A 25,154-nucleotide genomic window follows, 5' to 3' on the forward strand; every position below is an offset into this window, starting at 1 on the left:
GTCTGTTCTGTGTCCCAGCCCGCACGGCGATGGAGCCGCGCGAGCGTTCTGAGCCCTGAGATTATGTCCCAACCCTTGTGTTTCTGTAACAGACATCACCCCGGGCTGCCACACAGCCCTTTCCTCATTGTCCAATCTCCTCTGTGGTAACAGCCGTGAACCAGGGAGCCTGACTCGAGAGCAAGTGGGAGCAGAGGGAGGCAGAGCGCCCCCTCGGACAGAGAAAGGTTGGTCTGCTGGTGTCGGGCGCCACCGAGTCAGGGAGGGGAGCTGCAGCTGACCCGTGGACAGACTCGGGGTCAGGGAGGGGGAGCTACAGCTGACCCGTGGACAGAGTCGGGGTCAGGGAGGGGGAGCTGCAGCTGACCCGTGGACAGAGTCGGGGTCAGGGAGGGGGAACTACAGCTGACCCGTGGACAGAGTTGGGGTCAGGGAGGGGGAGCTACAGCTGACCCATGGACAGAGTCGGAGTCAGGGAGGGGGAGCTACAGCTGACCCGTGGACAGACTCGGGGTCAGGGAGGGGGAGCTACAGCTGACCCGTGGACAGACTCGGGGTCAGGGAGGGGGAGCTACAGCTGACCCGTGGACAGACTCGGGGTCAGGGAGGGGGAGCTACAGCTGACCCGTGGACAGACTCGGGGTCAGGGAGGGGAGCTACAGCTGACCCGTGGACAGACTCGGGGTCAGGGAGGGGGAGCTACAGCTGACCCGTGGACAGACTCGGGGTCAGGGAGGGGGAGCTACAGCTGACCCGTGGACAGACTCGGGGTCAGGGAGGGGGAGCTACAGCTGACCCGTGGACAGACTCGGGGTCAGGGAGGGGGAGCTACAGCTGACCCGTGGACAGAGTCGGGGTCAGGGAGGGGGAGCTACAGCTGACCCGTGGACAGAGTCGGGGTCAGGGAGGGGGAGCTACAGCTGACCCGTGGACAGAGTCGGGGTCAGGGAGGGGGAGCTACAGCTGACCCGTGGACAGAGTCGGGGTCAGGGAGGGGGAACTACAGCTGACCCGTGGACAGAGTCGGGGTCAGGGAGGGGAGCTACAGCTGACCCGTGGACAGACTCGGGGTCAGGGAGGGGAACTACAGCTGACCCGTGGACAGACTCGGGGTCAGGGAGGGGAGTTACAGCTGACCCGTGGACAGATTCGGGGTCAGGGAGGGGAACTACAGCTGACCCGTGGACAGAGTCGGGGTCAGGGAGGGGGAGCTACAGCTGACCCGTGGACAGATTCGGGGTCAGGGAGGGGAACTACAGCTGACCCATGGACAGACTTGGGGTCAGGGAGGGGGAGCTACAGCTGACCCGTGGACAGATTTGGGGTCAGGGAGGGGGAGCTACAGCTGACCCATGGACAGACTTGGGGTCAGGGAGGGGGAGCTACAGCTGACCCGTGGACAGATTTGGGGTCAGGGAGGGGGAGCTACAGCTGACCCGTGGACAGATTCGGGGTCAGGGAGGGGAACTACAGCTGACCCGTGGACAGACTTGGGGTCAGGGAGGGGGAGCTACAGCTGACCCGTGGACAGATTTGGGGTCAGGGGCATGACAGTAAAAAAAAAAAATCTGCATGTAAGTTCTGACTCCCTCCAAACTTAACTGCTGAGAACCTCCTGTTGCCCCAAAAAGCCTAGTTGTTAACAGTTGGTGATCACAGATGTTATAAAGTATATATGTGATATGTATGCCGTATTATTACAAAGTAAGCCAGAGAAAAGAGAATATTAAAAAATTGTAGAAAAAAAAATTGTAGAGGAGGAAAAATACATTTACAGTATTGACTGAAAAAAAAAAGAAAGAAGAACCCCCAACAGCACCCCGCACCCAGCAGAGCTGCGCAGCGCCCGCCCGCGCCCTGCCATCCATCCGTAGGGCTCTCCCCTCCCAGGCAGCCCGTGCCCACGGCGAGCCAGGCTGCAGGAGTCCAGAGGGCTCCCCTGGGCCCAGGGACAGGAGGAAGATACCCTGCAGCCCCCTGGCGTCCAGAAAACGGTGTATAGACCCGGTGTCCAGGTCACCTGCCCACACCCGTCCACACCCCTGGTCACACAGGCTCAGGGTCCGACACAGGTGACCTCCCAAGCCTGGGCTGGAGGCAGCGCCGATGAGATGCTGCTGCCGAGTGTCGGGGAGAACGCGGTCTGACCCGGGACGCCGCCCAGGCTGTGGACGGGGGCGCTGGGGCCCTTCCCCGCGCGCTCTGCGGTCTGACCCGGGACGCCGCCCGGGCGGTGGACAGGGCGCTGGGGCCCTTCCCCGCGCGCTCTGCCTGTGCTCTATGTGCGAGGACAGCGGGGGGGAGGGGCACTGCGGGAAGTGTCCAGGGGCCGGGAACACTACAGTGGCACCGGTGCGGCGGGTGGACAGAGGCTGAGAGCAGCCCGCGGCCTTGGCTTTGGCCGTGACGACGGAACCCGTATCTGAGGGCCAGAGGGCTGTCCGTGGTCATCCCCTGATCTGGGTGTTTTTTTTCCCCCTCACATCCCGTCACCCTAACCTCCATAAAGCCTCCTCAACCCCTACGTGGGGTGGACAGACACAGTGGGGGGGCCCAGCCAGCCTCCACTCCACTCTGCTTCTGGGGTGCCGTGCCTGAGAAACCACAGGGCCTTTGCACGCCGCGGTCGAGACTCCTGACCTGGCAGTCCGACACCCACACTCCTCCCTCCGACACTCACACTCCTCCCTCCGACACCCACACTCCTCCCTCCGGGCACCCGGCCTCCTGCCCTGTGCAGCACCCAGCTCGGCCGTCTCCCCAGACAGCATCCCCGGACCCCTGGTGGGCTCGGCTGTCTCCGCTTCCCGTGGGCCGGCCGTGGGCTCAGCAGGGCCAGACTGTGCTGGGGACACCGAGTTACCTTCCTCTGTCTGCTGTCTACTTGCTGGGCTGGCTGGGGAAGCCCAGAGCCCAGGTCCTCGGACAACAACGAGCATCTTGTCGCCCCGGCAGTAAATGCGGGGTTTATTCTGGGTCTCCAGGCACCAGAGCTAGTGTGACTACAACAGGCGCTTCCAGGGCGGCCGAGGGTGGGACACCGTGAGGTGGAGCGTCCCCTACAGGGTGGGGCGCGTGTTCCCAATGTTCCCGCGGAGGTGCGGAGAACCCGGTGTGCGGAGCGGAGGACGTTCAGGGAGGTCCTACTGGACCACACTCTGCCCTCATCGGGCAGGAGAAACACGCGCTGGGTGACCCAGAGGTGAGGACCGGTTCTGTTTGTTTTGGATTTCTGAATGGCAGGTGGGAGCTCTGAGAAAAGCCGGCTGCACCTGACAGAACCTGACAGGCGGGTGACAGGTGGGGAGAGCACGTGGCTTACCTTGTGAGCACTGGTCAAGACACTTAGGGAAGAGGAACCTGGAGAGGAAAGAGAGAGAGACAGTTCAGAACTGCTCACGCTGGCGCTGTCACGGACGGTCTCCCACACACAGGCGAGGACCACGCTAAGGCGACCCACGTGGCCGGTGAGTGGCTGGCAGCACGGAGCGCGGGGCACAGCCAGGGTTACCGAGGGCTCCCCAGCCTTGAGCCCAAACAGAGCTCCTCAGGCCGGGAAACCCGTAACAGTCCCGACGTGGCCAGCTCCTGGGGGGATGCTGAAAAGGGCCTGTCTCTGGACCACGGCAAGCAGGGAATGAGAGCTGGCCCGTCCTTTCTTCTTCGCGAGACACAGAGACAGAGGGAAAGACAGACAGGAAGGGAGAGAGATGAAAAGCATCAACTCGTAGTTGTGGCACCTTAGTGGTTCATTAACTACATACTTCTCATATGTGTCTTGACTGGGGGTGGGAGGGGGCTCAAGCTGAGCCTGTGACCCCTTGCTCAAGCCAGCGTCCCTGGGCTTCAAGACAGTGAGCTCTGGCCTCAAGCGAGCGACCCCAGGGTCATGTCGATGATCCCACGCTCAAGCCGGAGGAGCCCGTGCTCAAGCAGGTGACCTCAGGGTTTTGAACCAGGGACACTGAGGTTTGAAAGTGTTATTCACGGCCCTGGCCAGTTGGCTCGGCAGTGGTAGAGCATTGGCCCGGCATGTGGAAGTCCCAGGTTCGATTCCCGGTCAGGACACACAGGAGAAGTGACCATCTGCTTTGCCACTTCCTCCCCCCGCCCCGCCCCCTTCCCCTCCCGCAACCATGGTTCGAATGGTTTGAGCAAGCTGGCCCCGGGCGCTGAGGATGGCTCTGTGGCCTCGCCTCCAGTGCTGAAATAGCTCAGTTGCCAAGCAATGAAGCAGTGGCCCCAGATGGGCAGGCAATCAGACCCAGACAGGTTGCCGGGTGGATCCCAGTTGGGGTGCATGCAGGAGTCTGTTTGCCTCTCTGCTTCTCATTTGATTAAAAAAAAAAAAAGTGTCATTCACTGTACTTATGAAGGTTCCAGATTCACTCACTCTCTATCCACTGCACCACCACCAGTCAGGCCCACACACGTAATAATTACATGATTTATCCAGATGTCCTGACCAGTGTGACACAATAACGTACATATGCTAACACACATGTTTACGTGTTAACACAAGATATAAAATTATAGATCCATCACAACTGTAAAATAAGCATGCACACAAGAAGATCAGAAAGGAATTCACAAACATGGTAACAGTCACACTGAGCCACGACATTACGGATGAATTACTACCCACTTTGCTTTGCTGTTGTTATATTTCTTCCCAAGTTAAAAGAAAAAAAAAAATAGTTCCTGTCAACAGTGAGAAGGAGTGTCATTAACTGAGGTAAGATGGCCTTCAAGTGGCTTAACCACATGGCACTCTGTAAGATACTCCCAGAGTCTTGGGACACGTGCCCTCCCACGCAGCCAAGACGAGACAAAGGCCACCAGGGCGGCTCTTTCTGGGAGACGCTGTTGGGGATGTGTCTCCTTTTAGTGGGGGTGGGAGGTGGGGGGGGAGAAGACAGCTCTCCGTACAGCAGACGGCGCTGCCTGCAGGCTGGGGGCGGTCCGCGTGCGTACCTGTGCTCCATGTAGCAGCTCAGGGGCTCCACGCACGCCGAGACGGCGCCGATGGCGAAGGCGGACTTGACTGCCGAGTCTGGGTGGGTCTGCAGGGCCTGGACCACGTCAATGACGTCCGTGTAGCTGGGGGTGGGGGTGGGGAGAGGGGATGGTTAGTGTGCAGACTGGGAGTGGCAGAGCGAGCGAGGCTGGCAGGAAAAGCGGAGGACGCGCCCGGGACTGGGGTCCTGGGGCCCCCCCACTGCGGGATTTGGGGCCGCTGGAGTCCAGAGCTTCTCGGTCCCCAGTTCCGTCAGTCCTCACAGCTGCTCAGCTGTGCGAGAGCGGGCAGAAGTGCCACCCCCACCTCCGGGAAAGGTCGGCCCGCACAGGGGACTCGGGTCCGTAGGGCCGTTCTCTGATCGAGTCAGGAGCTCCGCACTGGTCTTTTTTTTTTAGAGCTCTTTCCTCTCTTCCCGCTCACAGAACAGACGGGCAGGAGGGAAGTGGGTGTCACCGGGTGTCTCTCCAGGTCCGCAGACCCGTCACACCCCCCCGTGCTCACATCTCCTGCCTGGAACTCCCTCTGACTCCGGAGGTCCAGAGCCCGCTTGATACTTTCACTGAGAAAGCTCACCACCTGACTCCCCCACGCCTGCTCCTCCCACGGCCTGGGCTTCTCAGCAAAGGAGACGCCGCTCCTCCCGCTGCTGGGCCAGAAGATCTGTCTACGTCCCCGACGCCATTTCCCCCGTCTTCCATGTACAGCCGGCATGGGCTCACTGCTCGTACTGCCAGGCTGACTGGTCCTGCCTGGGTCACCCCCACAGCTGCTCCAATGGCCTCCCTGCTTGGGTCTGGCCTCTCCCCAACCTGTTTTCTTTCTTTCTTTCTTTTTCTTTCTTTCTCTCTTTCCCCCCTCTCTTCCTTCCTTCCTTCTTTCTTTCCTTCTTTCCTTTTCTCTTTCTTTCTATCTTCCTTCCTTCCTTCCTTCCTTTCTTCCTTCCCTCCTTTCTTTCTTTCTTTCTTTCTTTTTCTTTCTTTCTTTCTTTCTTTCTTTTCGTTTTCTTTCTTTCTTTCTCTCTTTCCCCCCCTCTTCCTTCCTTCCTTCTTTCTTTCCTTCTTTCCTTTTCTCTTTCTTTCTATCTCCCTTCCTTCCTTCCTTCCTTCCCTTCCCTTCTTTCTTTCTCTCTTTCCCCCCCTCTCTTCCTTCCTTCCTTCTTTCTTTCCTTTCCTTTTCTCTTTCTTTCTATCTTCCTTCCTTCCTTCCTTCCTTCCTTCCTTCCTTCCCTTCTTTCTTTCTTTCTCTCTCTTTCTTTCTTTCTTTCTCTCTCTCTCTCTCTCTCTCTCTCTCTCTCTTTCTTTCTTCTTACAGAGACAGATAGTCAGAGAGAGGATAGACAGGGACAGACAGGAATGGAGAGAGATGAGAAGCATCAATCATAGTTTTTCATTGCACATTGCAACATCTTAGTTGTTCATTGATTGCTTTCTCATATGTGCCTTGACCGTGGGCCTTCAGCAGACCGAGTAACCCCTTGCTGGAGCCAGTGACCTTGGGTCCAAGCTGGTGAGCTTTGCTCAAACCAGATGAGCCCGCGCTCAAGCTGGCGACCTCGGGGTCTCGAACCTGGGTCCTCTGCATCCCAGTCCGATGCTCTATCCACTGCGCCACTGCCTGGTCAGGTCCCAACCTGTTTTCAACGCAGAGCAGTGGCATTGTGTTAACCCCACTGGGCGAGAGGCTACCATTCCACTCAGTATAAAAGCCACAGCCCTTAAAATGGCCCGACTACGCCCTCTAGGCCGCAGACAAAGCTCCATCTCCTTCCATTCCTGCCCTTACCTGAGCCAGAAACTCTGGCCTCTGGGCCTGTCCCTGAGCATTCCAGGCATGTTTCTGCAGAGGAGGCATGCTCTGTCCCTTCCCCGTGGGGCTCTGTCCCCTTCCCCGTGGGGCTCTGTCCCCTCCCCGGGGGCCCTGTCCCCTTCCCCATGGGGCCCTGTCCCCTCCGCGTGGGGCCCTGTCCCCTTCCCGTGGGGCCCTGTCCCCTCCCTGGGGGCCCTGTCCCCTTCCCCGTGGGGCTCTGTCCCCTTCCCCGTGGGGCTCTGTCCCTTCCCCGTGGGGCTCTGTCCCTTTCCCGTGGGGCCCTGTCCCCTCCCCGGGGGCCCTGTCCCTTCCCTGTGGGGCTCTGTCCCCCCCCCCGTGGGGCTCTTCTCCCTGATGTCTGTGAGACTCCCCTCTCACTGCCTCATGGGCTACGGCAATCCCCTCTCTGGACCAACCCCCCCCCCCCCCAAAGCGCTGGGCATCAGCTACACCTGCTGCACTTTCTCACGTATCTGTTTGTGGTCCGTCTCTGCCGTCAGAACGGAAGGCGGCTATACTCTACGGAGCCCAAGGCGGAGTGGACGAAGGAACTGGACATTCAACCTCAGGGACACACACATGCACACGGCCACTCTAAGGGGACCTGCCCTCTTCACCTCGTGGAGAACGTTCTCCCGACGGGCCCAGCCCATCACCGGAAGGTCATTTTCCACGGAGGGACGTCAGAGCCGACGGGCTGGCTTGCTGACCGCGTGGGCCGGGGCCAAGCCTGGGCCCTTGGGAGGCCCGGTCACTCTGCAGACCCACCTGCAAGGTGGCACCTGGCTCTGGCCCAGAGAACAATGATGTTCGCTCCTCACCCCGCCCCAGGCCTGCTCAGAGGGGGTGCTAGGTTCCAGAGCTCCCCGGAGGCCTGGCAGCCAGAGCGCCGTCACGGCGAGCCCTCTGCTCACTGCTCCCTTCCAACGCTGCTCCCCAAACCCGGGCGGGTGCGTGGACAGCCACGTGGGGTTCCTTCCAGGGGCCCGCAATGCCAGGAGAGCCTTCCCGGGGCCCGGAGGCCCACACGGCGGGCAGGACCGAGGCCTGCACACGCCCCAGATCCCCTCGTGGTCGCGTTTAACGGCGTTAACGCGCCCGTTCCGTGTCCCAGCTCTGCGCAGTGTCTTTCACTTCCCGCGTTTGGGACGAGCCTGCTAGAGGCCCTCCTTCGCAGGGTGAGAAAGACTAACGAGCCAGCCCAGCCGGTCTTGGTCCTTCACGCTAACACGGCAGATTCACCCTTGGCGAGAGCGACTGTGGGACGGCCAGGTTTTGAGAGCATTCCGCTCATTTTCATCTATTTTAGTGAAGAAGGTTAGAGCCGGAAACAGGCCCCGGGCTCCTCATGAGGCCAGTGGCATCTACAGGACGCATCTACTCACTGCCACAGAGAGAGGAGGCCTGAAGTGTCACTCCCTCGACTTATGAGGGGGGTCCTGCAGCCCCAGCCCCCCTCCGAGCCCTGGCCCTGTAGTGACGGCCCTGGGCGGGGCCCCCACAGGAAGGAGGCAGCCCTCAGCCCCGAGGACAGCGGCCTCTCCAGCTGCCAGACTTGATCCGGCCACTTTGGCTAAACTGCCGGAATGCGTGATGAAGGCAGATAACTGGAGCCTTGTGTCAGCCTCGCTCTGGTCAGTGCGCTCATTATTAGAAGTGAAAACAAAACAAAACAACAGCCCAGCAGGACCTGAACTTTCTCTCCTCTGAAACCACAGGTACTCCGCTCAAGTGTCCTCTGGCCTCTGTTTTATGTCTGCGATTCAAGCCTACTACGTGGGCACGTCTTTTAGGGATAGACAGGGACAGACAGACAGGAACGGAGAGAGATGAGAAGCATCAGTCATCAGTTTTTCATTGAGACACCTTAGTTGTTCATTGATTGCTTTCTCATATGTGCCTTGACCGTGGGGCTACAGCAGACCAAGTAACCCCTTGCTCGAGCCAGTGACCTTAGGTCCAAGCTGGTGAGCTTTGGTCAAACCAGATGAGCCCGCGCTCAAGCTGGTGACCTCGGGGTCTCAAACCTGGGTCCTCCGCATCCCAGTCCGACGCTCTATCTACTGCGCCACCGCCTGGTCAGACGGGCACATGTCTTCTGTTAATTCAATTTTTGTTTGGAGAGAGATGCTCTGTTTTAAATGTAGACATCTTAAAGAATAATTTCACAACCTTGCCAAGTGTAAAACAAATTCCTCAAAATGAATTTTTTTAAGTGCAGAGTTCTCGGTGTTGCGTATTTGCTGCGTGCATTAAGCTCCACACGGAAGTTCCTGTGTTCACCGCCGCCATGAGGATAGCGCCACCACCAGGATCTGTTTTAACACCACCCGTCTCCCTCCTGCCCCTCGCTCCTGTCTCTAACCCTCGCTCCTGTCTCTAACCCCTGCTCCCGTCTCTAACCCCTGCTCCCTTCTCTAACTCTCGCTTCTGTCTCTAACCCCTGGAGACCAGTTCTGTCTTCCACTAAAAAATAAACCTCGCCGGCCTGACCGGTGGTGACGCAGTGGATACAGTGTCCACCTGGGACTTGAGGTCGCCGGTTCGCAACGCTGGGCTTGCCCGGTCAAGGCTCATACGAGAAGCAACTGCTATGTGAGGATGCTTCCCGCTCTGCCCCTCCCCACTTAAATCAATCAACTTAAAAAAATCTGTAGAAAAAGTCACCATTTCAAAACACGCTGCTTTTTATAACCAACAACAGCTCCACTTCCTGTCAGGCTCAGCACAAGGCCCGTCCCCACCGAGGAGGACGGCAGAGGGCACCAGGCCACTCCTGGGGCAGAAGGAAACCCCGCCCTCACCACAGGCTCCCCCCCAGCACAATCCCAAAAATGAAGATGAAGGTGACATTGAAGGAATACAGCCTCAATTTGAGAAGCCACTGGGGTCACCTCCACCAGCAGCCCCCCCAGTTCTGGGCTCACAGTCCGGCCCCCGGCAGACAGAGGAGCCTGCCCCTCACGGTGACGAATGAAGCCCTCCCGGACCCACCACCCCGAGGACGTGGGACGCGGGACGGGGGGCTGTCTCCGCGACCCCCCGGGCCATGGGCGGGAGGACTCAAACACAGGACCCCCCGTACCTCCACGGTGAAGACAGGCGCTGAGGGACTGCAACTGTCCTGAGAGTGATCGAGGGAACTTGCCCAGAAAACTCCGCCCTCACTCCCCACCTTTCGGGGGTGTTAGGATGTTGAAACCAAACCTAAAACTTGCTGGTAAACTGCACGACCTGCCCCAGGCCACAGGGCGGCCACAGGAGTCCCTGCTCATTGCGGCCTCTCTGTGCGGCGCGCCCACCACCTGCGGAGTTTGTCCTGTGCCCCAGGCTGGCCGCACCCTTCAGCGACCGCAGCGGCAGGGCCACACACCAGCCCACCGCCCTGTGCCCGGGAGACGCCCAGCGCTCACCCTTGCAGCACCACCAGCAGCCTGGTCTTCTTGCGGAGGTAGGCCGACTGGCGGGCAGAGCAGTTGCGCTGGGCCTCCAGGGCGCTGGAGAGGTACCTCTGGAAGTGCGCGGCGTGGAAGCACTCGGAGCCGTCCATGACCTGGCGGTACACCATCCACCTGCAAACGGCACGCCAGCTCAGAGAGGGCACCGCCCGAGGCCGGCCAGGCCGCTCTGCCGGGGGTGGGTGGGCGCGGATGTGACCGGCACTCCAGCCGGGGAGTCTGTGTGGGAGAGGGCCAACATGGCGAAAAAACAGGCAGAGGCCCCGGCGGGGTGGGGAGCCCCACCGGAGCTCTGGGCAGAGAACTGCTCGTCGCTGGGGAAAGAGCAGGAGACGTCAGTCTGACCACGCCTGACCAGGCAGTCGGGGCCTGGGGGGCCCTTCAGCACGTGGCTGCAGTCTGGTGCACAGTAACGCGCTTCTAGCAATAAACGGGCAGAGAGTGAAGACTCCAGACTGTTCACGGAACAGAAGCAAGGGGCCCTGGGGGGCCTGTGAGCTGCTCAGTGCTTCTGGAGGAGGGCCCCCATCGCCCCCATCTGTGCACGTCTCCCCGGCCTCCACTACCTCCCGCCCCGAACCCCCAGCCTCTGGGCGGCCGCCGTCTTCGCCAGCCCTCCACGGCCCCTGCGGGCGCCTTCCTGCGAGGCGGGCTGACACGACTGAACGCTCAGCTCAGCCCGGTGCGAGTGCCGGGTGGGCGAGTCCCCCACGTCCACCCCGGCCGACGTGTCCCAGCTGCGTCCCGACAAGCACAGTGCTCCTGTGGTCAGGGCAAGGTCCCAACCAAGCGCTAAGCACCCCCGGCCTGCGTCGCCCCGCCAAGCAGGTGCGCTCCCGGGGCCTCCGCCTGCGCTGGCCCCGTGCCCCGCCCACATGTCCTGCCGCCCTGTGCCCCGCCCACATGTCCTGCCGCCCCAGTGCCCCGCCCACATGTCCTGCCGCCCCAGTGCCCCGCCCACATGTCCTGCCGCCCCAGCGCTCCGCCCACATGTCGGTCCTCCCGCCCCAGTGCCCCGCCCACATGTCCTGCCGTCCCAGCGCTCCGCCCACATGTCGGTCCTGCCGCCCAAGTGCTCCGCCCACATGTCCTGCCGCCCCAGTGCCCCGCCCACATGTCCTGCCGTCCCAGCGCTCCGCCCACATGTCGGTCCTGCCGCCCCCGTGCTCCGCCCATATGTCCTGCTGCCCCAGTGCCCCGCCCACATGTCCTGCCGCCCCAGTGCCCCGCCCACATGTCCTGCCGCCCCAGCGCTCCACCCACATGTCGGTCCTGCCGTCCCAGTGCCCCGCCCACATGTCCACGGCCCCTCCCCTCACATCCCCAGGCCCCTGCTCAGCTGTCTGCTTCCCGGCGGGGTCTGCCCCGAGCGCCTACCCCACACCCCCTACGGCCTTCTCCACTTCAGGCCTTCCACGGTGCCCCTCGCTAGTTGACACACCGGTGTCCAGATCTGGGTACCTGTGCCCCCTGAGAACATGGCCTGGCATTCCAGAAGTGCTCAGGGCAAACATGCCCGACGGATGGACGAATGGACAGAGGACGGCCACTGTGCTGACCGGTGCCAAGGCCAGCAACGCTCAGTCCACGTCCGAGGCTTCCCAGTGCCTGGGCAGGCCCCGGTCCAGAGTCCCCTTCCCCTGAACCGAAGGCGGCGGCCGTACTCACCGGCCGTACTCCTTGTGCAGAGTGACCAGGAAAGCGCAGAGATCGCTGGCGTGACACCCCGGGAGGCCAGTCACAACGCTGATGACGATCTAGGGGCAAGGGACGCCGTGTGGGTTTGTGGGTCCCACCACAGGGAGGCAGCGCAGAGCGTGAGTGGGCAAGAGCACGGTCTTCTGGAGCCTGACCCTCAGCGGCTGCGCTCACAACCTTCTGTGACCTCAGGCCAAAGACAGAGCTTCCCCTGTGAGACACACAGGTGGACGCGGAGTCGAGCTAACGGGCGTCCAGTGCTCAGAACGCCGTCCGGCACGGTGCAGACACCGCTGATGTCTCGTGTCGCTATTATAATTCCCAGGGAGCTGACTGGGACCAGGTCAGGTGAAATACAGCAGAGAGGTCTGGGACAGAAACACCGCGGGCTCCCCTGGCACAGTCACCCCCCGCGAAGGGGGCGAGCGGCCCTGGACACGCTCTGTCTGCTGCCCCCGCCCAGCCGCGCTGCCGGGGCTACGCACACACACTGGTGTGGGAGCGTGCGAGTCGCTCTGGCTGAGGCGTTGGGTTTCGGTCCATTCTGCTCTGATAAGCAGGACTGGGGGCGGGGGTCCCGGGTGCTGCTAGGAGGACGCCTTGGGGGACAGCGTGTGTGTCAAACGCTGGGTGGGGACATGGGTGTCAGCTAGGAGGACGCCTCGGGGGACAGCGTGTGTGTCCAACGCCGGGTGGGGACATGGGTGTCGGCCTCTTGCAGCTCAGCACAGAGCGGGCTCCCCTCTCTCTGCTGTGTCCGGGCTGAGCTCTGGAGAGCCGGCCGGCATCTGCACGTGGGTGCCGTGAGACGCTCACGCCCTGCAGTGGCCCAGCCCGAGGAGGAGCTGCACTCCCCGAGACAGAGGCTGGACTGCCCTAACCCCAGGACACAACCCAGGTTCCTCTGCGGGCAGGAAAGGGGCCCTGCTAGGCTGAAGGACACGGATAACGACCTGGGACGGCGAGGGAGGGCCTCCTTAGGGGCGTGTTTTATCACAACGCACAGGACTCGCCGGGGCAGGTCTGGTCACAAACTACTTAGACTCAAGCTCAGCGCTTGTGGCACTCGTCACTTGAGCTGGAGATGGCCATGGAGAACCAGATGTCCCTCGTCCCCTCTGACTGGGCCCCTGAGCCTCTGCCCCTCTGGGGAGTAACCCCACGCGGGTGCCTAGACCTCCGTGCTGGGCCTCAGCCTCCACGTCGCAGCACGTGAGCTCCTACCGGCTGGACACCTTCTCACTTAAGGTCAGTCCTGCGGGGCCTAACAAAACACAACGAGGGGGGTGTTTTCATTTCTAAACTCTCGCCTCAGGGGAGAGCTCGGTGCTTCTACACTGCTCCCAAAAACTAGGGGATGTTTCAAGATGAACAGGAAGTGGTAAAATACCCCCTGACTTCTGTGAGAAGAATATTTCCTTTTGTAGCTGAGGGTGTCCTAGATCAGCACGGAAGGAAGCGAACACCCTCTTCAAGCCTATGAAGACACAGGGTCCAAAGGAACGGTGGGGGGCGGGCTTGCGAGGGGGGGAGGGTGTGGCGGGCGCAGGCCAGGCTGAAATGCACGCCCGGGGATGGTGTTTATAAAGCGTCACCTTACCCCCCGGTGAGGCCCGCGAGGCCCGGCCCCTCATTAAGCTCCATTTGTCAACCACTGCCAGGTAAATCCTTGTCACAACCAGAAAGAGGTGACAGCATGAGAGCCCCAAGCTGGAGTCTGAGGGGCCCAGGAAAGGAGGAGGAGGAGGAGGAGGAGGAGGAGGAGGAGGAGGAGGAGGAGGAGGAGGAGGAAGGGGAGGAAGGGGAGGGCACGGCCAGCCGGAGTGCCAGTGCTGCCCCAGGGCGCGGCCAGGGGGGGGGGTGTGGACACCTGCACACATCGCTGCACAGAACGGGTCCCCCGGGCCATGGCAGCAGCACCCAAGGACGTGGCGAGCGTCTTACAGAGGGGACCCGGCCCGGGCCACCTGTGCGGAGCCGACAGAGAGCCCGGCCTGCGGGTGGACATGGTGTGCGGCCTCACCTTGTCGTTCTCTACGCGGGGAGCGGGGCTGGCATCGGCTTGCCGGAGCAGGTCGGGGAGGTGGGTCCTCATCACAGGCTCCCGACTGACACTGCCCAGGGCGAAGTGCTGGAGAAACCTGGGGGGGGGGGGCAGAGACGGCGCTCTGATGTCACCGCGCAGGCCCGATGTCACCGCGCCAGCCTGATGTCACCGCGCCAGCCCGATGTCACCGCGCCGGCCCGATGTCACCGCACCGGCCTAATGTCACCGCGCCAGCCCCGCCTGAGCCTGCCTGCCCGCACGAGGAACTCTTCACTGAACGGGTGAAGACGGGGACCTCAGAGAGAGTCTCCCCAGAGTGTGCAACGACCCGGCGTGCACGCCACTGACCCTCACAACGACCTAAGGGCTACAAAGGAAAGAGGAGAGGCCGACACTGCGGTTTCGGACGGTTCAGAAGCCAGACGCCAGGCGTCTGCAGCGCGTGAGCGGAGGGAGCGCACCTGTCCAGCCCCGGGAGTCGGGCCGCGAGCAGCTGCCGGGGACCGCGCTTCTCCGTGGCGGCGTGGCTCAGGACGCCAAAGAGCTTCTGCGCGCAGCCGTGCCTGCAACAGCAGACGCCCGCGGGTCAGTGCCCGTGTCCCCAGGGCGCGCTCCACACGCCTCCCTCGGACGCTCCCCAGCCAGGGCCCCGTGACAGTCAGAACTCTCCAGTCGAGCACGCCACCGACTCAGATAACAGGTGGCGCGTGTGCGTGACGACCGGTGTGCCCACATCGGAGGCCCGGCCTGACGCCCCTGGAGACACTACGGGACGCTGGTTCTCGGTGGATCTCATCTTTCGTGACCTCTGTGTCCCCGGGGGCTCTCGCTACCTGCAGGCTGGCAGCAGGGAAGTGACCCTTTCAGAAGCCAAGATCCCCCGAGTTACGTGTTATGTAACATGAGCCACCCCGCAGAGAAGAAGCGGGCAGGCGCGGCCCAGGGCGGCAGGCGTCAACACCAGGGCGGCCACTCACAGTCTCCTTTGTTCCGCTGACAACCCGTCCTCCTGGATCACTTTTAAGGACAGCCCTGAGTTAGCCCGCGGCCGCTGCCAGACGGAGAAGACCTAGACAAAACAGAATGTGAGCAGAGGACACTTTAGCCACAGGAGACGGGACCCACAGGGAGAGCTGACCGTTGCTGGGGACTGCGGAGGCCGGTGCAGAGACCAATCATCATAACAAAACAAGTCTGTTTCAAACACAGAGGCCCGAAGCAATTCTGTTCTGTGTTTTTCAAAACTAGGATTTCTCTCCCAGGGATTCTGCTCCTTCGGGGCCCACACGGAAGACGGTGTTGGGTAACGTGTCCTGGCAGAAGGGCGGCGATGGGGCCGGACGGAAGGAGTGGTCAAGCCAACTCCTGTCTGGAGGCAGAGGGATGGCTGAGGGGGCCCGGAAGGGCTGCCTCTGCGTTCCTGGTCCAGAGGACGAGCTCAGAGGCGGAGGACCAGCCGGCGGAAGAGAAACACGGACCGGCCCGAGACGCCGCCGGCAGCTGAGGCCAGCTCTGGCCTCTCGCACGCCCTGCGCGTCTGTCCCACAGGAAAGACACTGTCCTCTCCTCGGCTGTGGCTGTCCCACCTTGCCCAGCACTGCCACCTGTCACAAGGCTGGGCACCTGTCTGACTTCGCCTACCGCTCGGTACCAAGTGGGTGGCACATCCCCAGGGAGCTCCCTCGCTCACGCCGCCAGTGCCGAGTGCCTGGGCCACGCAGCCCGCCAGGGGAAACCCTTCACAAGGGCAGGGGCCACGGATCGGGGTGCAGTGGGGAGCTCTGACCCAGGAGGCAGGGCCCAACAGCGCCACCACGCAGCCAAAGGGAGAGGGAGTCTGATCCAGATGTAAAGGACAGAGAAGGTTTGTTTTTTAGAAGTCCCCTCAGGTTCTCACCTCTCCACGGCGACAGCGACGTCACCCTGGGACCCAAAGGGATCAGCGGCAGGCCCCCCCCCATCACCTCACCGTCTACCCTGAGACGCTGCTGCTTCGGCGCCTACACCGCCGGGGAGAGACGGGAGAGGTTTTGCCAAGGGATGACTGGTTACCTCCGAGTAAAACGCTTGGTAGATCTTGGATTTGGGGAAAAGGGCAATCATCAGGAAACTGCTGGAACCGTGGCAATGGACCGGCAGGTGCGGAAGCAGGGAGCTCCTGAAGTTGACCACCAGGGCGGCAACAACACTGGTGGAGTCCTAGGAGAAGGGGAGGAAGCGTCAGCGAGCAGAGCCGCCCGTGTGGTGCCCGCCGTGGACTGCTGGGCCCGGCGCACCTGCCGGGCCTCAGCGCAACCGTCTCCACAGGACGTGTTTACTGGGCTCCGGTCGCAGGCGTGCTTTCCGGTACCGAGCCACACACGGCGCCTGGAGCATGAGGGCTTTTCCTAAACATGTCATCTCACAGTTCTTTCTAGCGTATTAATCCTCCATCAGATTTACACTTTCTCCCAGTCGGTGGGTGGGCTTCACTTTCTTGATAGTGACCCTCGAAGCACAGTTTTTAGCTTTTTTTTCTTTCCCTTCTTAAGTGAGAAGTGGGGAGGTAGAGAGATAGACTCCTGCATGCACCCAGCCGGGATCCACCCAGAATGCCCACTAGGGGGCGATGCTCTACCCGTATTGGGCCATTGCTCAGCAACCAAGCTATTTTAGAGCCTGAGGCAGAGGCTATGGAACCATCCTCAGTGCCTGGGCCAACTTGCTCCAACCGAGCCATGGCTGCAGGAGGAGAAGAGAGAGAGAGAGGAAGAGAGAGAAGCGAGGGAGGAGGATTAGCGAAGCAGATGGGCGTTTCTCCTGTACACGCTGACCAGGAATTGAACCCGGGACTTCTACACTGCGGGCTGAAGCTCTATTGCTGAGCCCACAGGCCAGGGCCAGTTTTTAGTTTTGATGAAGTCTAATTTATGTATTTTTTCTTTTGTTGTCTGTGCTTTTTGGCATTGTGCCCAAGAAATCACTGCTTAATCCAAGGTCACAGGACTTTACTCCTGAGTTTTCTTCTGAGCGTTTACTCATTGTCGTCTTACGTTTAGACCCGTGTTCCACTTTGAGTTAATTTTTTTTTTTTTTTGTATTTTTTCTGAAGCTGGAAATGGGGAGAGACAGTCAGACAGACTCCTGCATGCGCCCGACCGGGATCCACCCGGCACGCCCACCAGGGGCAACGCTCTGCCCACCAGGGGGCGATGCTCTGCTCCTCCAGGGCGTCGCTCTGCTGCGACCAGAGCCACTCTAGTGCCTGGGGCAGAGGCCAAGGAGCCATCCCCAGCGCCCGGGCCATCTTTGCTCCAATGGAGCCTTGGCTGCGGGAGGGGAAGAGAGAGACAGAGAGGAAGGGGGGGGATGGTGGAGAAGCAGATGGGCGCTTCTCCTGTGTGCCCTGGCCGGGAATCAAACCCGGGTCCCCCGCACGCCAGGCCGACGCTCTACCGCTGAGCCAACCGGCCAGGGCCTTGAGTTAATTTTTTGTATATAGCATAAGGTAAGGGTTCAACTTCAATGTCCTGCATGTCCAGGGTACAGAACGTATAACATCCATTTACACAAGACTTCAGAAAATGCAAACTAGTCTACAGTGACAGCACCGTGGCAATGGACCGTGGTGATGGACAGAGCTGACCAGCGGCTGCCCGGGGCCAGGAGCAGAGGAAGGGATGAACTGCGAAAGGGCATTAGGAACCTTTTGGGGGACGATGAAAGTCTTTTCTTTAAAATTTCTAATTTATGGATTTTAGAGAGAGAAAGAGAGAGAGAAAGAGAGAGAGAGATCGATTTCTTGTCCCGCTTATTTACGCATTCATTGCCTGATTCTTGCCTGTGCCCCGACCGGGCATCAAACCTGCAACCTTGGCAAATCAGGATGGCGTTCTAATCAACTGAGCTACCTGGCCAAAACCTGAAAGTCTTCTGTACCTTAATTGTGACGGTGGTGTCACGAGTGACAGCTCTGTAAAAACTTTAAATGGATACAGTGAATTGTATTTAAAGTATACTTCAATAAACTTAGCAGCAAAAATTTTAAAAAATCCATTAGGTGGCTACATTTGACAGACTTTTCCTTTAGAGTTTCCTGTATCTAAAAAAGTTTCTAAGCTAGAAAAGTCTTCCTGTCCCCAGAAGTTTAATCAAGATTCATTTTTATGTTCTTGTTTCTATTTGCAAAATTTAAAGATATTTATTTACATTTTCATGTATTGGAAGTTTGTCTTGATTTTTGATATGGAGACTCTATTTTCTCCCCAAATCAGCTAACATGTCACCCCAGCGCCTGAAGGACCAGCCTTCCCCTCTGACGTTGGGGGACCTTTTTCCTGACATCAGAGCTCTCGTCTGGGCTGCCACTCACTCTGTCATTGGTCCGCCTGCCTTTATGAACAGCCTTCGAGGCTCTACGCGGGGGGAAAGGATTCTTTCAAGAACTGCTCACAGCCTTCATTTTCTGACCATCTGACGAAACCGCCTCACCCAGCCTCCCTGTCCTGGCTCCCAAACGGGCTGGGTTTGATGCTGAGGCTGAGAGTCACATTGAGAGAGACACTGTGCTCTGGCCAGGGGGTACCGGCTGGAGGAAACTCGTGACTGCCCTCTGTCCCCGAAGGCCAAGGGGGAGTGTGGATGCAGACCGGTGAAGGTCAAGGATAGCCCTGGGGTGGAACTTCCTCCCCGCAGCTGGGGGTTAAGTCTGAGCGCATCAGGGGTAGGCTAAGTCCTCCTGGGGACGGTAGCCCCGTGTCTTCCTCTCTGCCTCAGCTGTAACTCTTTCCCAGGCGAGTGGGTGAGTGGAGCCCCCTCAGTGTCACAGGAAGCAGCTTCTCTGCAGGTTTTAAGTGGGCGAGCTCTGTGTGCCTGGGCAGGAGGCCGTCTGTTCAGGCCGCTAGAGGCCTTCCTCAGCTTACTTTCTCTATTATTATTATTATTATTATTATTATTTGTGACAGAGACACAGAAAGAGACAGAGAGAGGGACAGGCAGGCAGGAAAGGAGAGAGATGAGAAGCATCAGGTCTTCATTGCAGCACCTTAGCTCATTGATTGCTCTCATTTGTGCCTTGACGGGGGGGGGGGGGGGGGGGGGTGGGGGGGGTTGGGGGGGGCTACAGCAGAGTGAGTGACCCCTTGATCCAGCCAGTGATCTTGGGCTCAAGCCAGTGGCCATGGGGTCCTGTCTATGATCCCACGCTCAAGCTGGTGAGCCTGTGCTCAAGCTGGCGAGCTCGGGGTCTCAAACCTGGGTCCTCCGCATCCCAGTCTGACACTCCAGCCACTGCACCACCGCCTGGTCAGGCTTCTCCAGCCTACTTTCTGATGCTCTTTGAGTGAGCTAATTGCCCACAGGTGGCTGCTGGCTCTCCTGACCCGAAGCCCTTTCTGGCTAAGCTCTTTCTGGAGCAGCAAGACAACACTCAGCCCCGAGAGAGGGTAGGCCCCGCCATGCTCGCCCTGCCCACCAGCCTGGAAGGCAGGGCTGAACCCCGACGTCCTGTCCCGCGGGGGAGGGGCGAGGACAGGGAAGGTTACTTGGTTTCTCCGTCAGAGGGGCCTCTTTCAGAACACCACGGCCGTGGACCAGGAGGTGAAACACCTACCCCGTCGTAGAACGAGACGGAGGTCACGTGATCCTTGGCAACGAGGATGTTGCCGTGACGGCGGTGGGAGAACAGCAGGCCGGCAGAGAAGAAACACACTTTCCCTGGAAGGAACGGAGCTGGTCAGAGCTGGGGGGCCGGGCCCTGCTGGCCAGCGTCCAGTGCCCGCCCTCCTCGCGGTGCCAGGGCACGCCCGGGCAGGAACGGCCTACGTCCGTGACTCTGTGCTGCGCCCTGGGCTGGGGGGGCGGCAGCGCTCAGAGGGAGGCGGGGGTCAGACCGCATCTGTGCGTGAGAATCAGGAAGAACGAGCGAGTGGCCGTGGATGGGGAGGGGCGGGGCCGCCCCCACGGCCGGCGTCTCCCGGGGGGACGCACGGGGAAGGCTCGGACGTCCACGTCCGCTGCGCCATGGGTTCCCAGGCGCCCCGCCTCCTGCTTCGGCAGAAGCTGGCCCCGCCCACACGTCGTGACCACACGCTGGTCCCGCCCACACGTCGTGACCACACGCTGGCCCCGCCCACACGTCGTGACCACACGATGGCCCCGCCCACACGTCGTGACCACACGCTGGCCCTGCCCACACGTCGTGACCACACGCTGGCCCCGCCCACACGTCGTGACCACATCCCTCGGGTCAGGCCCACGATGACGAGGAAGAGTTCTTCCGGGACTGAAGGGGAAACTTAAGTTCAGGCGGATTTACCCCCCAAAGTCACACAACTGCTTGGCGGGGGTGGGGGGTGGTGGGGGGTGGGGTCCAGTGCCCGAGGCGGGTCTGCCCGACGCCGAGCCTCTGTCCCGGGCCCCTCGGTTCTCCCGGCCCCGCTTCCCTTCCCTCCCGCGCTCCCCGAAGCCCTCGTGTGGCTCGTCTGACCGCGGGCCTGCTCTGCTTCCTCGGCCTCAACACGCCCACAGGGCCGCCCAGCGGTCTGTCCGCTTTCTCCCAACCCGCCCACCGGCTCCCCGGGGGTCCCGCCGAGGCCTGCGGCACTCTCTGAACACCACGGCCTCACCGATGCCGCCACAAGGGGACTCCATCTACTGTTCACAGAGAAAAGAACGGCAACCGGTGTCAGGGGCAGAAACGCCCCCCCCACCTCCTGCCGGGGTCGGCACCCCTACAGACCCCGGCCCCCCTCCAGACCCCGGGCTCCCCCCCCCCCGCCTCCTGCCGGGGTCGGCACCCCTCCAGACCCCGGCCCCCCTCCAGACCCCGGCCCCCCCCTCCAGACCCTGGCCCCCCCCTCCAGACCCCGGGCCCCCCTACAGATCCCGGGCCCCCCCTCCAGACCCCGGCCCCCCCCTCCAGACCCCGGGCCCCCCTCCAGACCCCGGCCCCCCCCCTTCAGACCCCGGCCCCCCTACAGACCCCGGCCCCCCCCTACAGACCCCGGCCCCCCCCCTCCAGACCCCGGCCCCCCCTACAGACCCCGGCCCCCCCCTCCAGACCCCGGCCCCCCCCTCCAGACCCCGGGCCCCCCTCCAGACCCCGGGCCCCCCCTCCAGACCCCGGGCCCCCCTCCAGACCCCGGCCCCCCCCCTCCAGACCCCGGCCCCCCTACAGACCCGGGCCCCCCGCCCGCTGCCTGGCGCCTCCAACCCGAAATCTGTCAGAAGTGAGCCCAGCGCCACTTGCTGCTGGACAAACCCACTGTCCTTCCTTAACTCAGCTGCCGACCGCGATAAACCTCAGGCCCCACGCCGCCGCCCTGAACCCCAGCCTGGTGACATGCTTAACACACGGAGCCAGAACATGCTTAACACGGAGCCGAGGAGCCCGTCTACATGCTCCGCTCCTGCCGAGTTCTCCTCCTCAGGGAACCACCTCCTCATCTAAACCGCATTTCCGTCAGGAACTGAGGGAGTCGGAAAACTCGACGTTCTCGAAAGTGGGACGAGCCAGGCTCCGGGAGTCCCTGGCTGTGCCCTTGACTCTCAGGGGGACCCGGGGACACACTGGACCTTGCTGGACAACACAACACGACGTAAGGTTATCTGTGTCGCACGGCACTTTGCTGAGTAGGCAAACATCCTTGCTAAATATTCTAACTGGCTCGTCTCCAGCAAAGTGCAAACACCTCTGTGCCGTGTCTGCCACCTGCCGCCAGGACACCCCACATCCGGCCCCTAGGGTGGTGGTGCTGCCCACGCTCCCTGCCGCCCACAGGCACGCCGGGCTCGGGCGGAGGGGTGCAGGCACGCCGGGCTCGGGTGGCGGGGTGCAGGCACGCCGGGCTCGGGTGGAGGGGTGCAGGCACGCCGGGCTCGGGTGGAGGGGTGCAGGCACAGGGACAAACACAGTTCCTTACCCCCCACCCAGCACCTGGTGGGCACCAGAGCTCCTACGCTCTGTCGTCTATGTGAACAGAGGAGTGGACGCTGCCCCAGCGATCTGAGAACGAGGGGGAATCGGCCACCGGATAGAATTACTCTCAAGAACAAATTTCACAGAAAGGGGATTGCGTAGTGGAGGCCGAAAACTTGTGGAAGAAGACACAACTCTTCCTCCACAAAATGGCTATACCTGACAGGGAAAGAACAGAACTCATTAAGAAATGTTATTCTGGCCCTGGCCGGTTGGCTCAGCAGTAAAGCGTCGGCATGGCATGTGGATGTCCCCGGTTCGATTCCCGGTCAGGGCACACAGGAGAAGCACCCATCTGCTTCTCCATCCTTCCCCCTCTTGCTTCTTTCTCGCTCTCTTTCTCCCCCTCCTGCAGTCATGACTCAAATAGTTTAAGCAGGTTAGCCCTGGGCTCTGAGGATGGCTCCATGGTCTCGCTTCAGGCACTGAAATAGCTCAGTTGCCAAGCAACACAGCAGTGGCTCCAGATGGGCAGAACATCACCCAGGAGAGGGCATGCCGGGTGGATCCCGGTTGGGGCACATGTGGGAGTCTGTCTCTCTACCTCCTGCCTCCCTGCTTCTCACTTACTTAAAAAAAAAAAATGTTATGCTGAGGAAACCAGAAAGGAGCACTTTGGTTTCCCCAGGAACTCCGTGCCAGACCAACGTGGCTCTCGAGTGTTTCACACGAGCAGAAACACTGCCGGCTTGAGCTGGAAGGAACGGAGAGAGTGTGAAGTGAGACAGTCAGACCCCGGCATTCTCCTGGCTCCTACTCAGCTACAAAGTGCAGCCTCTGTGGAAAAGGCAGGATGACAGACACACAGCCACCAGGCCAGAGGGCAAAACTAAGGAGTTTAGAGGGCGGAACCAGGAGCCCCGAGGGCAGAGCTAGGAGCCCTGGGGGGGCTGTTCCCGGGCCCTGGAATTAACCGAGGAACGGGAGTCTGCCCGGAGTGATCTCAAAGCTGCCCTGAGCCGGTGACCCCGTTTTATCTTCAACCCGCCCCCTTCGTGAACCGGAATGTCCGTAACGGCTCTATGCTGGGAGGGCTGGGGCATGAACTTGTCTCTCGTAAATTTCCCCACTGATTTGAGAGAGAGAGAGAGAGAGAGAGAGAGAGAGAGGGAGGAAGGGAGAAAGAGAGGGAGAGGAGCATCCACTCGCTGTGCCAGTTAGTTGTTGCACTCAGTGTTTGCTTCTCACATGTGCCCCGACTGGGGGGTCAAACCCGTGACCTCGGCACCCGGGACGACGCCCTGCCCACTGAGCCACTCGGCCAGGACAGTGACTTGTCGCCTCAGTTTCGCAAGTCCACAGGTGGGGAGGCATTGTGGGCAGGAGAGGTTCTCAGAGAGTCACACGTTACAGAGTGTCATCTATAGCTGAGTTAGATGACCTCGATGGTGAGATTTTTAGACTTTTGAGCTGAAGAGGGTTAGAGCTTTGAATTGTCACCATGACCGATGAGGCCTTAGAAAGGGTGACTGTGTTTTGCACGTGGCAGAGGCACGAATCGTGGGGGGTCAGAGGGTAGACTGCGGTAAAGAAAGGAATCTGAGACGGCTCCCACAACCTTCGCTCCTGACGTTACTCCTGGGCACAAGGGAGATGACCTGAGCGAGCCTCCTCTGGTCACGGGAGCCCCTTGTACGGAGTTTTCTCCGTCTGGCAGTGGGGGGGTGGGGGGAGGAATTCAGAGAGCTGAAAGTCTGAGAGAGATTGGACAACACAAGGGAGGTTCTCTGCTGCTCAGACGGAGGTGTCACAGGGCGAGGACCACAGGGAGGAGGAGCCACGAGGGGTCCTGGCTCACAGCCAACAGCAGAGCGGAACCTCAGTCCTGCAACCCAAAGGAACTGGGCTCCACCAGTCACCCGGTTCTTCCCCAGAGCCTCCGGGTACGGGCCCAGTCTGGCCGACGCCTATGAGACCCTAAACGTGAACCCAGCCCAGTGTGCTCCCACCCCTGACCTTTAGAACGGTGACATCATACACGCGTGTTGTTTCAAGCTGTTAAATTTGCGGCGATGTGTTAACACAACAATAGAAAACCCACCCCGATTTCGTTTCCGCCCACAGATCCTATTTCTGGACGTGCTGCTTCCCCAGCTGGTTCTGAGCACAGTCCTCAGCCCGCACACGAGAGGACAGGGGCAGGTCTGGGGCCAGCCCCTCCCAGCGCAAGTTTCCTCATCCGCACACGGGTGGGTCAAAGGAGAAACGCCGTGAGAAAACACTTCTACCCCGACAAGTCTTCTCAAATATCACGTGGATTATTCATCACACCTGCCACAGAGGGACCCAGAAGAGCTCACCTTCCTCGGGCCAGGACTGCGGACCGCCGGAATAGAGGTACGCCCCTTCTCCTCCTGTGAGGAAAGCTCCCAGGACGCCCTCATCCCCCTTAAAAAACAAACACACACACACAAAGAGCAGGTGAGTCACAGTATCAACATCCAGAGTCAAAACTCTTGCGCGAGTCTTGTCCACAAAGGCTTCTGAGTCAGGCTCACACAGTCCCAACTTCTTCCACCAGCTTTGTGGCGCTGCCTGGACCTCTGTCACGTCCCTGGGGGTCCTGTCACTTGTGCTGGGGGGACCCTGGCAGGGTCCTCCTTGCGTCCAGGCACTGAGGCCGGCAGCGCTGCTTGGCCCAAGGCTTTGCTGACCTCTGGGCTCTGTCTGTCTAGGCCAGCCTGAGAGCTGCTTTTAATAGTACCGGGGGGATGGGATGGGGAATCCTTCTAACCGCGTGTCCCCAACTGCTGGGACAGGGAGAATGCAAACAGGAACTGAGACCAAGTGGTACATACAGATCCTTGGGATTCGCCCTAAAAGGAGACTTTTTAAATTGTCCTTCTGTTAACCATTCGCATTTCCTGCTGATTCGATGCTAACAGCAAGAATGAGAAGGTTACCTACCTTCACGGCTTGCTGGGCTTTCTCAGACAGTTTCACTTCGCTGTCCTCCACCTGCGACCAAAGGAGCAGACTTCCGGTTGCCACCCTCCCAGGGCGAGCTCTGCCGGGCGGCCCCCACCCTCCCACCCTCCCAGGGCGAGCTCTGCCGGGCGACCCCCACCCTCCCACCCTCTAAAGGTGAGCTCTGCTGGGTGACCCCCACCCTCCCAGGGCGAGCTCTGCCGGGCGACCCCCACCCTCCCACCCTCCAAGGGCGAGCTC

The 25,154-nt window shown here is 60.7% G+C and overlaps 1 protein-coding gene across 1 annotated transcript in view; it reads right to left on the reverse strand.

The window, feature by feature from the left end:
• Nucleotides 1-25,154, reverse strand: part of DNAAF9 (dynein axonemal assembly factor 9) — a 94,033-nt gene that overhangs the window by 14,194 nt on the left and 54,685 nt on the right. Inside the window, exons 19-29 of the mRNA XM_066384327.1 lie at nt 24,894-24,944; nt 24,287-24,374; nt 19,620-19,723; nt 16,082-16,228; nt 15,007-15,098; nt 14,491-14,592; nt 14,006-14,123; nt 11,953-12,041; nt 10,240-10,398; nt 4,975-5,100; nt 3,323-3,360 (exon numbers count right to left, since the gene is read on the reverse strand). Of these exons, the coding sequence (XP_066240424.1) occupies nt 3,323-3,360; nt 4,975-5,100; nt 10,240-10,398; nt 11,953-12,041; nt 14,006-14,123; nt 14,491-14,592; nt 15,007-15,098; nt 16,082-16,228; nt 19,620-19,723; nt 24,287-24,374; nt 24,894-24,944 (1,114 nt within the window). The remainder of the gene's footprint in view (nt 1-3,322; nt 3,361-4,974; nt 5,101-10,239; nt 10,399-11,952; nt 12,042-14,005; nt 14,124-14,490; nt 14,593-15,006; nt 15,099-16,081; nt 16,229-19,619; nt 19,724-24,286; nt 24,375-24,893; nt 24,945-25,154) is intronic.

This window comes from Saccopteryx leptura, chromosome 5 (genome assembly GCF_036850995.1).
Source record: "Saccopteryx leptura isolate mSacLep1 chromosome 5, mSacLep1_pri_phased_curated, whole genome shotgun sequence".
Taxonomy (NCBI): Eukaryota; Metazoa; Chordata; class Mammalia; order Chiroptera; family Emballonuridae; genus Saccopteryx; species Saccopteryx leptura.